Source organism: Vombatus ursinus, unplaced genomic scaffold (assembly GCF_900497805.2).
Source record: "Vombatus ursinus unplaced genomic scaffold, bare-nosed wombat genome assembly UNPS02015184.1, whole genome shotgun sequence".
NCBI lineage: Eukaryota > Metazoa > Chordata > Mammalia > Diprotodontia > Vombatidae > Vombatus > Vombatus ursinus.
In genome coordinates this window covers 424,831-439,513 of record NW_020954962.1, presented here as the reverse complement: position 1 = coordinate 439,513, position 14,683 = coordinate 424,831, and the positions used below count along the sequence as shown (strand labels likewise).

Sequence of the window (14,683 nt, the reverse complement as noted above, 5' to 3'; positions counted from 1 at the left end):
TGGAAGCACAAGATGGAGTCAGTGTCCATGAGAAGATTTGATTAATTCTCCTGATTCTCACATTAAACCAATTCCATTTTGTACATAATCTTCATTTTTCTCATCAATTCCCCCATTAGGATTAAGGTGGAGGGGTCAGCTCACTACCATATTAATCACTTATCTAATACCCAAATCAAGAAGGTTTACCATTATCTTCCTAATCAGAATCAGAATTTTATAACAAAAAAAAAAACCTCTGGGTGACACTCTCTCACACAGTTTAAGGCACCATCTATGCTTAGGGCAAAAACAAAAATCATTCCTAATGCAAGCAAAGCAAATTTGCCTATGGTGATGAATACTATTACCTTGTAACTAAATGAACCAAGAGAAAGGATCCCAGCAAGGGTCTTTTGGGTCAGGCAGTTGTGTTTCTACTACAACCTGTTGAATTTCATGAAGGTTGGTAACAGTGTCCCCTGACTAAATAATACAGGAACAGTAAGATTGATTGATCATAGCACATGCCTCTCTTTGTGATGTTGTAATAAGATCAAGGACCATGAGATTTTTGTAAGGCCAATTGTGCTAAAGAATCAACTTCACTTTGGAAAGAGGGCATGGGTTCACTAGTCACTTGGGCAAGCTACTCAATTTCAAGTGATAAATTTTAAGTGGTATGTTCTAACACAGACACTTCAATGAATGGGAATAGGGACTAGAGAATCTTTATCACTAGCCCATTTTCTTTCATGAGGTTATTCACTAATATTCCTCTTTTTTCCCAACTATGCTACCATGCACTCAGATTTCTAATAGCACTTCTCCTCTCTAGTCCTATAGTATAGTTAAAGACTGAGACTGGTGGAACCAAATAAGCAATCCACCATGCTCCAACCCAGTTTAGGGGGAGAGAGATATAAGCCTTATCTCCACAGACTAAAAAAAAAATGACCTGAGAACACTAAAGCCCATGTGAGATTAGTGGAAGCTAACCTTTGATGGACAAAATTGTCATCAGATCTAACCCAATCTAAGTTGTTTCTGGTGAGATTTACTAAGGAAACACACTTGGGTTCACTGAGTACTTCTTAAAAAGATAAGATAAAAAATAAAACTGTCCTATTTATACCAGGGAAGGTAATACTTTGGTTATACTTGATTACTTTACCAAAGTTAAGGGTATTATAGTGGTAGAGGTGTACTAAAGGAAACAGAACCAATCTGGGACTTTGAATACTGTTATACCCCCAGGAGATATTGATCTAAAGTGAAATATAATCATTTCCTGGGGAGGTGGGGAATGGTCATAGGTTTGGCCCCATTTAGTATCTTCCTTTAGGGTCATATAAATTGCACTGCACTCAACCTACAACTGAAAAACATCTTTTCAAAGATGAGGCATAAATAGATCATGGTTGAAAGAGAGTATCATTCCCTGTGACAACAATAGCTTTCCATGAGTTAGGTCCTTTTTGGTATATTTGCTGACATATCCAATGCACATGAGGTCCAATAATTTTCAAATAATATAAAGTTTGCTCTACTTTACTGTGTAATTTGGTAATAGCACCGAGTGTTTTTTTTCCAGTTTTCCTGGAAAGAGTAAATGGGGGAGTTAAAAATAGTAAAACTAAACAAGAAGAGAAGCTAGATTTACACAACAGGGTAAGAGTATTCAGGAATATAGCATTTATAGCCTAAAGTAACCAGGTAAAAAGAATCCAATATGCTACTTGTGCCAAAAATCCCCAAGAAACAAGGAAATTATATTCTGAATTGTCCAATCTCTATTCTCTGAGAGGAGCTGACTAGAAAGGAAAGAATAATGGGAAAAAAAAATACCAAAGTCAAAATTATACAAGAAGGATTACAAGACAATTTATCACAATTAAAATGATTAAAATATAAAGCATTATGATATAGTTTTAAGATCTGGTACTGCTAAACCTCCTTCCTTTACACCTTTTTACGTAGTTTCCTCTGATATTCTTGACTTTTTTGTTTTTCCAAATTTTTTTAATTCAGTAAAATAATTTTTGGTCATTTAACTTTATCCATAACTTAAAATGAAATAAAAAAGTAAAGCATAAGGCAAACAATGAAACAAAAAACATCCATCTTCCCAAAGACATACATTTTCCAGAAAGATGGGCACTTATTGCTTCCCCACTCTCCTCAGAAGAATTAGCAAACTGGGAAAGAGTTATCAGAAGTAAAAACAATAGGTGACAAAATTAAAATAAGATACATCGGAAAGTACATTATGAATTTTAAAAAGAGCAGATTTTTACCGGAGAACAGTATTTCCAAGATTCCTTTTCTCTAACATGATTGCAGAAGGAGAGAATTTGGAACCCAATTAAAAAAAAAAACAACAAATGTTTGTTTTTACATGTAATTGGAAAAATAAATTATTTCCAATAGACATTTTATGGATCAAATGATATAGCACATGAGAATTTTCTGTAAACCTTAACTACTAAATAAAATTATTATTGTTATTAGTGTTGCTGCTGCTGCTGTTGATTTCAGATTGCTGCTATTTTTTTATCAGGTACCGTGAAAAAATTAAGATGGCTATGTCCATGATGTTTAGCACTTGGTACTGGAAATTAGGGGGAATAGAAATGTGACAGCCAAGTAAATTTGACATTACTAAAGGTTTCTATTTATTCCAACAGAAACAATTGGTCATGTGTGTCCCTTCATCCCTCTTTCATTTCATGATTGGCTAGGTCATTTTTCAGTTGTTTCTAACTCTTTGTGACCCCATATGGGGTTTTCTTGGTGAAGATACAGCAGTGGTTCATCATTTCCTTCTCCTACTCATTGAGGAACTGAGGCAAACACAGTTGAGTGATTTGTCTAGGGTCACGCAATTAGTACGTGACTGAGTCCAGATTTGAACTCAGGGAAATGAGTCTTACTGACTCTAGGCACAGTGCTCTACTCACTGAGTCACCTAGCTGTACCCAGTTTCATTTCATGGTATCTTATTTTAGAAACTACAAGGTATTCCAGGGTTTACTAGTCCCATTTTCTCCTTGTATAGATGAGGAAACTAACATGAGAGATGGCATAACTTGCCAATGATTCAATAGCTAGCAAGTTAACAAAATATTGAAGATCTGAACCCAAGACTTTCAACCATGATCTATTTATGCCTCATCTTTGAAAAGATGTTTTCAGTTGTAGGTTGAGTGCAGTGCAATTTATATGACCCTAAAGGAAGATATTAATTGGGCCAAATCTATGACCATTCCCCACCTCCCCAGGAAATGATTATATTTCACTTTAGATCAATATCTCCCGGGGGTACAGTAGTATTCAAAGTCCCAGATTGGTTCTGTTTCCTTTAGTATACCTCTACCACTATAATACCCTTAACTTTGGTAAAGTAATCAAGTATAACCAAAGTATTACCTTCCCTGGTACAAATAGGACAGTTTTATTTTTTATCTTATCTTTTTAAGAAGTACTCAGTGAACCCAAGTGTGTTTCCTTAGTAAATCTCACCAGAAACAACTTAGATTGGGTTAGATCTGATGACAATTTTGTCCATCAAAGGTTAGCTTCCACCAATCTTACATGGGCTTTAGTGTTCCCAGGTCATCTTTTTTTTTTTTTTGGTCTGTGGAGATAATTGAAGGGAGGCTTATATGTCCACTGTAGTGTCTGACATAAAAAAAATGTCAAAAATGTCAAAGAATTTCATAAAAAGAACCCAAAACCCTGCATTGGGTGTGGCAGGAAAGAGAATTGAATTGGGGGTGTCATCTAGGAGCTCAAATTGTGATCCCATTTAGGCTGATCATTTTCTTTTGAGTGGGGTATGACTGGTGCTCTGTGAGGTATGCCTGGGTCCAGCCTGCTCTTTTCTCCACTGCAGAAATATTCAGGCTCACTTATGAAACGTTATTCATTTTTAATTACAATTATAGTATTTTCATAAAAATAGATTGTAGAAAGACTGGCATAAAAAGATGGATAGAAGTAGAAGCCCTCCCTCCTTTAGCAATGCTACCATTTGCAGTCATTTTGACATGGACATATAAGCCTCCCTTCAATTATATCCTATATTATCCCATTCAATTAGATACAACCTCATTATTTTCCTACATGTATGATACTTTGCCAAATTCATGGGATAGATGGACTAAAAAGGAGCAGTTCCTGTCCTCCTTAAGGATTGATTTTAATCTTAATGGAGGTGGTATTGGAGGGATTCAATGAGACATATGCTGGATTTGGTACTCAAATCATGGTTCTACCACATACCCTGGGAAAGTCAATTAATCTTTCTGGTCCTTTATCTATGTAGAAAATGAAGAAAATAGGTAAAATAATCCTTAGGCTTCCTTTCAACAACAAATCTATGACTTTTTAATGCTATTATCCTATGTAAATAGACAATACTTAAAAAAATGCCAAAAAAATCAGAAAGAAAAGAGAACTAATAGTTTGGGGAATTTAGAGTCCTCACGAATAAGTGAATGAATGAAGCATTTATTAAGCATCACAAGCATTCAAAGAACTCTGCTAAACACTGTAAACATAAATAGAAAAGTAAAAGTCCCTGCTCTCAAAGAGCTCACATCCTAAAGGGCAAGACAGTACATAATGAAAGTATCTGTTACAAGTCAGATGGAAAGGTTTCATAGTCCTCAGGGTGCAGTGGCAAAGCAGATGGTAATGCCTCTTCTTCTAATGTAATGTCCAATGATAAAATCATATTAGTTTTAGATGTTGAACTATAATAGTGACAAAGACTTTGGTTTCAATTTAGAAAAAAAATAAATGCTAAAAATATGAATATGATTATTTTCTTATTTTTCCTAAGGATTTTCTGTCCTCTGGGCATGTAGATGAAGACAGATTAGGTGATGAAGCATTGAGTTGTTGATGAATGTATTGAAAACTGAGGACTTGATAACATATGAGTTGGCCACTGAGTGACTGAATGAATATTATTTTAACAGGGAGAGTGAAAAATGTTTTATCCAAATATTTGGATGAAGACCAATTGGAAACAAAGAAAACTCCTTCAAACCCATTATTTGGGGGCAAAAAAAGTTGTATTGCTGGCATAGCTTAGCCAGTTTTTAAGAATGAAAACAAATAGGACAAAGATGGTTTTAAAAGGAAAAAAATAAACAATAATGAATCGGAATAGTCAATCCAAACAATTTAATTCAATTCAGCACAATGCAAGGAATCCCAAATCTATTACATGTCAATTATATGTTAAGAACTATTGCTGGAGATTTGAGTAATAGAAGATCAAAACCAAGGAGTCCCTTTTCTAAGTGATTTTAGATTATACTTTTCATAAATGCATTTGATGATTTGGAATAGACACACGTACAAAATCCAGATCCTGAGGTCAAGAAGATTTATCTCTTAAGCACTATTGCATTTGCACAGAGGTAATAACAATGAAAGGGAATAGTTTTTGCCTTTTCTGATTTTGGGATGCATCTTTGTTGCATGTGAACACAGCCCAGTAATGACAGTTTGAAAAAAAAGAAAGAAAGAACAAAAGAGAGAAAGGAAGGAAGGAAGAAAGAAGGAAAGAGGTGTATCATTGCTCCAGTAGTCCACTAGTAGCTAAAATGAAGCCAGGGCTCAAATTTCTGCTGACTAATCCATAATATGCCAAATGTTCTCCTTCAAGATAACTCACTGAGAAAGTACTCTTTGGTGGATTATCTTTCTTAATGCACTCTTAACATCTTTGTTCCTCAGGCTGTAGATGAGTGGATTCAACATGGGGATAATAAGTGTATAGAAGACTGAGGTCACTTTGTCAATATCTAGAGAATGATCTGTGCTTGGACGTAAATAAATGAAGATCAGAGTCCCATGGTAGATGGTAACTACAATCAGATGGGAGGCACAAGTAGAAAATCCTTTCTTTCTCCCTTCAGCAGAACCAGTCTTAAGGATAGTGACTATGATGTATGCATAAGAGAGGAGGACAGTTAAAAGACAGATGGCTTCAACAAGACTTGCAAAGACTACTAGAACAATATCATGAATATAAGTGTCAAAACAAGACAGGGAGAATAGAGGTGAGATATCACAAAAGAAATGGTTAATTTCATTAGAACAAAAAGACAGCTGGAATGTGTTTGTGGTGTGAATAATGGAGCTCACGGTTCCACCCAAAAAGGCTCCAAATACCAGCTGGCAGCAAACTCTCTTGGACATTACTACTGTATAGAGCAGTGGGTTACAGATTGCTACATACTGGTCATAAGCCATAGCAGCCAAGAGAAAAGATTCTGTGTCCACCAAAGAACAAAAGAAATATAATTGTGTTGCACATCCATTATAAGAAATAGCTTTCCTATCTGAAAACAAGTCCACCAGCAATTTTGGAGCAATGACTGAAGAGTAACAAGCATCTATAAATGACAAAACACTGAGGAAAAAGTACATAGGGGTGTGTAGATGTGAACTGGTTGTGATCAATGTAATCATTCCAACGTTTCCCAACAAGGTCATGGTATAGATGAAAAAGAATACTAAAAATAGGAAAACTTGAAGCTCTGGGTGATCTCTAAAGCCCAGGAGAAAGAAGTTGGTCTCTGTGCTACTATTCTCTTTGTCCATCTCTGTAGTCATCTTTGATCTCTGGTCTGTGTAAGAATAAGGATGGTTATGTTAATAGTACAGAACAGAGATATCAAACACACAGCTCCAGGGGTACAACATTCCCCAAGGTTATCAGAATCAGATTAAAATGTAATTGGGAAATATTTAACAAAATAAATAAAAATACAATACAACATAAATGTACAGTTCTCTAAGTTAATGGGCTGCCCATAGGGATCCTTATGGACTTTTTAGTGACCCATCCCATTTCTTTTTGAGTTTGAGAACACTGACATGGAGTACTTGGTAGTGAAACTGAGCAGGGAAAGGAAAATGTGGGTCTGGATTCATCTGGTTGTCCTTAAACCAGCCATTCCAAAATAGGATTTAGCCATAATTCTTATATCCCATCATATTTAGGAAGGTTTAGAACTGCATCATACTGTGAAGAGCAAAGAGTAACCTACTTAGTCACCCTCCATCATTATTATCTATGCAGGAGATACAAAGACACAAATGAACATCTTCCTGCCTTCCACAACTTTACAACATATTGGGGGAGACAACATATAAATAAATGCATATATACAGAATGGATATGGAGTTTGTGAAAAGAACCTTAAGAGGGAAGAATTAAGCCGCTGGGGAACTTCCCCTTTCAGAAGATAACTTCTGAAATAAATTATGAAGAATCATGGATTCTAGGAGGAAAAGGTGAGGAAGGAAATATTCAAGCACAGAAAGGGCATAGAGGTATGATTTGGTATGCTCTTCTCAAGGGAATAAAATTAGCACTGTGCTGATGGATCATCGAGTATGTAAGGTATAAAGATAAGAGAAATGTAGGAAAAAGCCAGGTTATGAAGTGTTTTAAATTCCAAAAAAGGACTTTATATCTGATCCTTTAGGTAATAAGGAGTCACTAGATTTTATTGAGGGAAGAAGAGGCAGATACTGACATGGACAGATCTATATTTTAGCCAAATCACCTTCCCAGTTGAGCAGAATATTGATTGGAGTAGGGAGAGACTAAGTTCTGGGTCCGATTAGAAGGATATTGCAATGGTCCATCCATGACATGTTGAAGGCCTACACTAAGATGGTGACTGTGAGTAGAGAGAAGGGAATTATATGAGGAATGTCATAAAAGTGAAATGAAAAGATTTGGCCTTTGTAGTCATTTTAGATTTAAGAGTGATCTTAGCCATTTAGTCCAGTCTTTTCATTTTTTGCATGAGTAATCAGAAGTTCAGTGAGTCAAGGTCCTATGTGCATGGTTATGGTTGTCACAGGCGTCAGTGGTCATTTTGGAATGGCACTTCCTTCATATTCTTATTTTTGGACTTCTGCAATAACCTGCTGCTTGATCTCCTTGGTTCAAGTCTCTCCCCACTCCAAACTGTCATCTACTTAGCTGCCAAACTGATCTCCCTAAATGACGTATTTAACCACATCACCCTCCCTAATCCAATTCAAAACATTCCAGTGGCTTTTTCCTTTTAATATTACATCCAGGATCAGATATAAAATGCTCTGTTTGGTGTTTAAAGCCTTTCATAACCCAGACCTTCCTTCATCTCCAGTCTTCTTGCACCTTATTGCCTTCTGCACTCTTTGTGATCCAGGGTCACTGGTCTTTTTGTTATTTCTCACATAAGACACTCCAACTTCAGAATCTTTGCATCTGTATTTGTTTTGCCCAGTGTCTGTGATTTTCTTTCTTTTCATTTTCATCTCCTGCCTTCCCTAGCTGCCATCAAGTCAGTTTAAATTTCACCTTCTGCAAGAAATCTTTTTTATTCTCCTTTAATGATAATTCCTTCTCTCTGAGATTATACACATTTATCCTGTGGATATTTTGTTTGTACATGGTTGTTTCAATTGTGTCTCTGCCATTAGACTAGATGCTCCTTCAGAGTCCTTTGTCCCCTAGATCTTTTTTCTGCCTGACATTTCTCCCTCCCTTTCTTTGTACTTCCATTGCTTAGCATATTACCTGGCCCATAATGAGACCTTAACAAATGCTTGTTGTCACTATGATTTTTGAATCTGTGTTTGCTTCTTATAACTTTTCTGTCTCTCGTTGGTCGTCACAGGTCACCAATCACAATTTTCACTTGATCTGCCTATGACTACCCCTCTCTAAATATTGTAATTTGTTCAGAGTTTGATAACCAGATTACCAAATTTCTCAGAGTTCTGGTTAAAACAAGAGTAAATGGATTCATAATGAAGGATTTAAGGTACATATGTATAACACTCATGAGATTCAATGTATTCACTTTGACTTTATTCAAAAACTTTCTTTACTCCCTTCCTAGTTATTAACTTTGTTGTGGCCAGATGAAATTATATATTATTGAGGTCTGGAAAGTCAAGGCTTATTTTTTGTATGCTTGATAGAATACTTTAGGCTTTTCAAATCATCATCATCCTGATCATTATCATTATAGACTACCTAATCTATACTCCCTATTTTGGCCAAGTTGGAAGTCTAGTGACTGCACATGGACCTGAAACTACAAATGATCTGTTGGGAAGCTTTGGCCCATTCTGCTACTCACCTGGGCCAGTCTGGCCCCCCCTTTTTTTTTTTTGGTGAGGCAATCGGAGTTAAGTGACTTTCCCAGGGTCACACAACTAGTTAGTGTCAAGTGTCTGAGGTTGGATTTGAATTCAGATCCTCCTGACTTCAAGGCCAGAGCTCTATCCACTGTGTAACCTAGCTGCCCCTCAGTCTGGCCTTCTTTAAAAAGCCCCATGCCCTCTTCTCCAGGGAACTTAAAATTTAAGGATTAAATTCACTGGAGATACCCCCTAGATTTAAAACACCCACAGCTCAGAAATCCTGACCTCAAGCAATCTACCAGTCTCATCATTCTCCATTATCAAGGATAACATTGTGTGCAGCCATGACCATCTTAGTTCTCTTCATTTTCAATGTTCTTAAAATAATAGCATTCAGAACTCTGCATTCTTTCCCAGATATGGTCTATCTAGGAGGGCATGGTAGACTGGGGGTGCCTTTTTTTTCTTCTAGTCTTGATCACTATTGCTTCCAATGCAGCTTAAACACTAGATTGTTGTTTGCCATGTAAAACTATTCACACGTATTGAGGTTAGAGACCATTAAAACCTTCAGGGTTTGTTCGTTTGCTTTTGTTGTTGTTGTTGTTAGAGAAATTATTCTCTAGCCACACATTTATCATTTTGCCTTAATGAGGGACTCCCCCTCTTACCCCATTAAAGGGTAGCATCACACTGCTATTGGGCATAATGTGCACCTGTTTGATCATCTTTAGCCCTACTGAAGCTCAGAACTCCTGAGCATAAGCAGCCTAGGCTTCCACAGGTAGCAGGCATCACAGGCATGCATCATGAAGCCTGGCTCAAATCACTTTCATGTTATTTGTATCACTTGTCCCTCATAGTCACCTGTACTAGAATGCGAATGTACCACTAACTTCAATGTGGCGAATAAGAACTGATGGATTAAATGATTTAATCAGAGTTGACAAATTAAGGCAGTAACAGAAGAAAGACAAGAAGCCAGGTGTCTGAAAAAGACCAAGGTTCCTTTGTCTATGATCAAAATATGACAGGATTTAGAATTGTAAGGGACTATAGAAGCTATTTCAATTCTGTAATTTTATAGATTAGAAAATTCATTCTTAGAGAAGTCACATAATTTATCCATATCTGCAGAGGGTTGGAGTGTAAACCAGGGCTTTTTCCTAAGGTGGTGCACCGCGTTGTGACATAGTCTTTACTTCCCATAAATCGATATATCAGTGCATTTCTGATAGTTCATTTTGGCTTAAAAGCATTGCTTATGGTTAAATCTCATAAACACTTTTATCTTTCTCTTTTTACACTGTTATATAATAAATAAATTTGTGTGTGTGTGTGTGTGTGGGGGAAATAAATTAAAATTAAGGAATTAACCATTATATAATTAATGAAAGTGTCCCACACTTTTTTTAAAGGTCATTCTCATGACTTGTGTTAGGCATTTTCCCAAATCCAGAGTACTTACCAAATTATCACCTTTCTATCTGCTTTCTTTGTAAACTGTAGCCTGCATTAAATGGATGAGTTTTCAGTGCAAAAACTGAGTTCTTTTAGGCTGATATGACTTCTCTTGGGCTACTAAGATCTGAGTACCAAACACATCACATTTTCTAATTCTTGAGAAATTAGCTGACTGTAGAAAAGGGCACTACTTCCCATGTCCCAAATGCAACCCATGGTTTCTGAGGAGAACTGGGGACCTTTTATATTCGCCTCTGAGTTTTTTAAAAGTTACTTCCTTGCTAAGATCACTCAAAGTGCTCTCAAACTTTGATGCTTCTAATTGCCAGGTCCCCAAAGAAATAGACACATGGGGAATTGTGGCATGTACTCATGAGGAACTGATAATGTTTAAGATATAATTTGTTCTTTGTCATTTTCAAAAACATGAGAGAACCGCATCTAGGCATTAAAAATGACAGCTCTCTGAAGGTGTGAAAAGAGGCTAGTCACTCTGTGATTCAGGAAATTAGGGAATTGTTCATCAACTTCACCTGTCAACTTTAGGAGCTACAAAGCCTGAATCACCAGTGGGGAAGTGGAGTTGGATCATAACTGAATTCAATGGAATTCGACAAGAAATTTTAAAGCACCTGCTATGCTACAGGTAGTATGATCAGTACATGACAGATAAATACAAAGTGAAACAATTACTGTCATTAAAGACTTTAAATTTTATTTGAGGCAAGAACATCATACACATATATGTCATTACAAAACATATAAGAAGTTTTTTTTTTTGGGGGGGGGGAGCAGTGGGCAGATAGGATACAGCTCTATTTTGGAGAGCAGTTTGAGAACAAAAGAACATAGGTCCCAGGTGGGTAAAATAGAAAGATACCAAAGAGTGTGGTGAGGACAAAGGGATGGAGCTAGTATGTGCAGTAAGAGATTGGTAAATGAGTGTACAGTCCTTATGAGCACGTGGGGTGTGTTCTGTCTAATACAATCCTACGTGTAGGTTTCAGAACATTCTATAAGTATTTACTGTCCACTTGTCACGTGTTGAGGAAAATGTTTTTTTTTTTTTTTATTTGATTATTGAGCCAGAACATGGTATGCATTCAAAAGGTACTGCCAAAGTGATACTATTTTTTTTTTCCTTCATGGCAGCGTGAGAGAGAACAATGAATTGTAGTGAGTGAGTGTCTGCATTTGGGAGAGCTCTCAGATTCCTTCTCACCTGGTTGCTAGTAAACTTTTAGAATATAAAGTAGCTGTAAATTCCAAATCTGTCTTGTCCTTTTCTGCCTTTAAGTGAAAGATGATTGGAGAAAAAAAACAGCAAACAAACAAACAAACAAAAAAACGAGACTTTGGGAGCTTTGAAAAAAGGTTCAGGAATTCAAATCCAAACCAGAGATGACCATAAATTGAGCCTGAGTAGGTGTAAGAGAAACTCTGAATGATCTGCTTGACTCAGCACAGGAGCTGATCAAAGGCATCCAAGAAACATCCTGCTGAAAAAAGGGAGTGACTGACTCATCCAATCATCATGATACTTCATAGCAACAATGTTAAGTCTGAGATCATTTTCCCCAAGGACAAAGATGGTAGAGAGTGGAAAATGTACCTCCATAGTCCAGTAAAACACTTTGCAATTTCCATCCTTTCAATATTTGTTCAATGAATATTCCTTTATAAAAACTAATTATTATTAATTGATTAGATTATCAATAATACAGGTGAGATAATAACTATTGACTGATATTGTGGGGAACACCTTAGATTAGGAAGATGAGTTGATAGTATCAGAAAGAGATTCTATTATGCCTCTGTAGCACCTCAGCATACTGTCGGAATTATGTACCTATATTTATTCTGGGGGTTCTGATTAGTCAGTATGAGTGAGACTTGGGATAAGGATTCCTAGAACTTATATGAGTTACACATAGATAGAATGAAGGAATATAAAGGAATAAATAGAGAAGGAACCTTGATCTTGGACATTCTACAACTCAGAAGTCCTAAAATCCTTAGTACAGCCGCAGAGAAGTAGATTGTCACACTCTTCACAATAGCAAAAGTAATATCAATATGTAATATTTACTAGAAACCCCCAAGAAAGAGATGGAACATGTAGGAGTTGGGAGGGGAGGAATGATGGCAGAAAAGAAACCCAGCCCCTGATTTTCCCTAATTATCAATGAAAAGAACCAAACAAATCTTGGGTCCAGACTGGTTATAATATAATTCAAGCTATACCTGTCCAATTAAATAAGTGAGAGGAAGATAATTAAATTAAAGTTTGCATCAATGATAGGATCATAATAGGAGGTTGGCTTGTCACTTAGTAGGGTCCCTCCACTTATTCCCTCAGACTTCACATAGTGTTTTCTTCTGTACTGCTCAATATATTCATCATGTTTGTGTCATATTCTCCTTTCAGATTGGGTCTGTAAACATACATACATACATGTATTCCCATTTAGGTATTTTATTCTAAATTTAATTAACAGAAAAAGTTAATTTTCATATACGATTCAGAACTAAGGTCTCAGTTTCAGATGCAAAACCAGAACTCTATTATGTAGAACTTGTACTTTTCTTAAATAGAGCATATTCACCATTTAATTTTCATGGCAGTTCTCCTTGCCTATAATTCCTGTGGACTTCCTTACTTTCTTTTATTTTCTGGGAGGGAGATCTTCAAGGCCCCAAATCCAACTTGGGGATAAAAAACATCAACACGGCAAGTGTTTGCACCAAATATGCATAGTTTAGCAAAACAAACTCCCGTATTGGCCACATCCAAAAAGTTACGTCTCATATTGGGTTCATCACCTGTTTGTCAAGAGATCAGTTGCGTGTTTCATCACAAGTCCTCTGGAATTTCTGTTTGCTCATATAATGGGTTACCATACCTTTCAACATTGCATTCCTTTTCTTGATACTCTTGTGATTGTATACGTTTTTCTAGCTCTGCTCACTTTGTCTTACATTGGTTCATGTACGGCAGATTTTTTCTGAAAATTTCCTTTTAATCATTTCTTGTGATAAAATAATATCTGATTATGTTAATAAAGCTTAATGTGTTAAGTAATTCTGTAATTGATGGGAACCCCCTCCCTTTTTTGGTTTCCAGGTCTTTGCTACTACAAAAAGAGCTTCTATAGATATTTCTGTACATATGAATCTTTTTCCTCTGTCATTGATGTCTTTGGAATATGTATGTATGTGTACATATACATGCATGTACATGTATGTGTATACTAATACTTATTATATGTTTATATACACACATGTATATGTTTGTGTGTACATAAATACCTATATGCATACATGCACACACATATGCACACACACATATATTCTGTACATATAAGTCTTTTTCCTCTGTCATTGATCTCTTTGGAATATATATATACATATATGTATATATATATATAATACATATATATATGTGTGTATACACACATGCATACATATGTATGTACATACATACATAGATACATATTTCCATTAAAAAACTAAGTAGAAACAAATGAATATTCAGTAGTAACAGGACTAAAGTGAAAGGAGCTAACTGATAGATGTATTGATCTATAATCAATAGATGATGTTTATTTACATCAATATCAATGATGAAGAGGAGGAGGATAAGAATAACTATGAATATGATGATAACAGACATTGAAGTTTTCAAAGTTCTTGATATGCACATATCTTATTTAAACCTTGTTGACTGGAAGTTAAACCAACTGTTATTATCCCCATTTGAAATATGAGGAAATTCTAGATCAGAGATATTAAGTACCTTGCCCAGTCACAGAGCAAGTAAGACCATAAAGATAAATTGAAACCCAGACCTTATGGACACAAGTCTGCCATTTTATCTAACATTGCACATTGATTTCTATTTTCTTATTCTTTAAGCCAAACATAATGTCAGGACCATAGCAAAAAGTACCCCAGTATGGGACTTCAAAGGGAAAGCTCAGTAATTAGTAGGCTAAAACAGTTCATTGATATTGATATAAATTCCTAATCTCCTCTCCTTCCCCCTAATTTGGTACATGGGAACACCATT

General features: G+C 36.0%; 1 protein-coding gene across 1 annotated transcript; it reads right to left on the bottom strand.

The window, feature by feature from the left end:
• Positions 1-5,664: 5,664 nt before the first annotated feature.
• LOC114031591 (olfactory receptor 1020-like) lies at positions 5,665-6,600 on the bottom strand. Its single transcript, XM_027846723.1, has one exon. The coding sequence runs from the start codon at positions 6,598-6,600 to the stop codon at positions 5,665-5,667; it is 936 nt and encodes a 311-aa protein (XP_027702524.1).
• Positions 6,601-14,683: the final 8,083 nt, after the last annotated feature.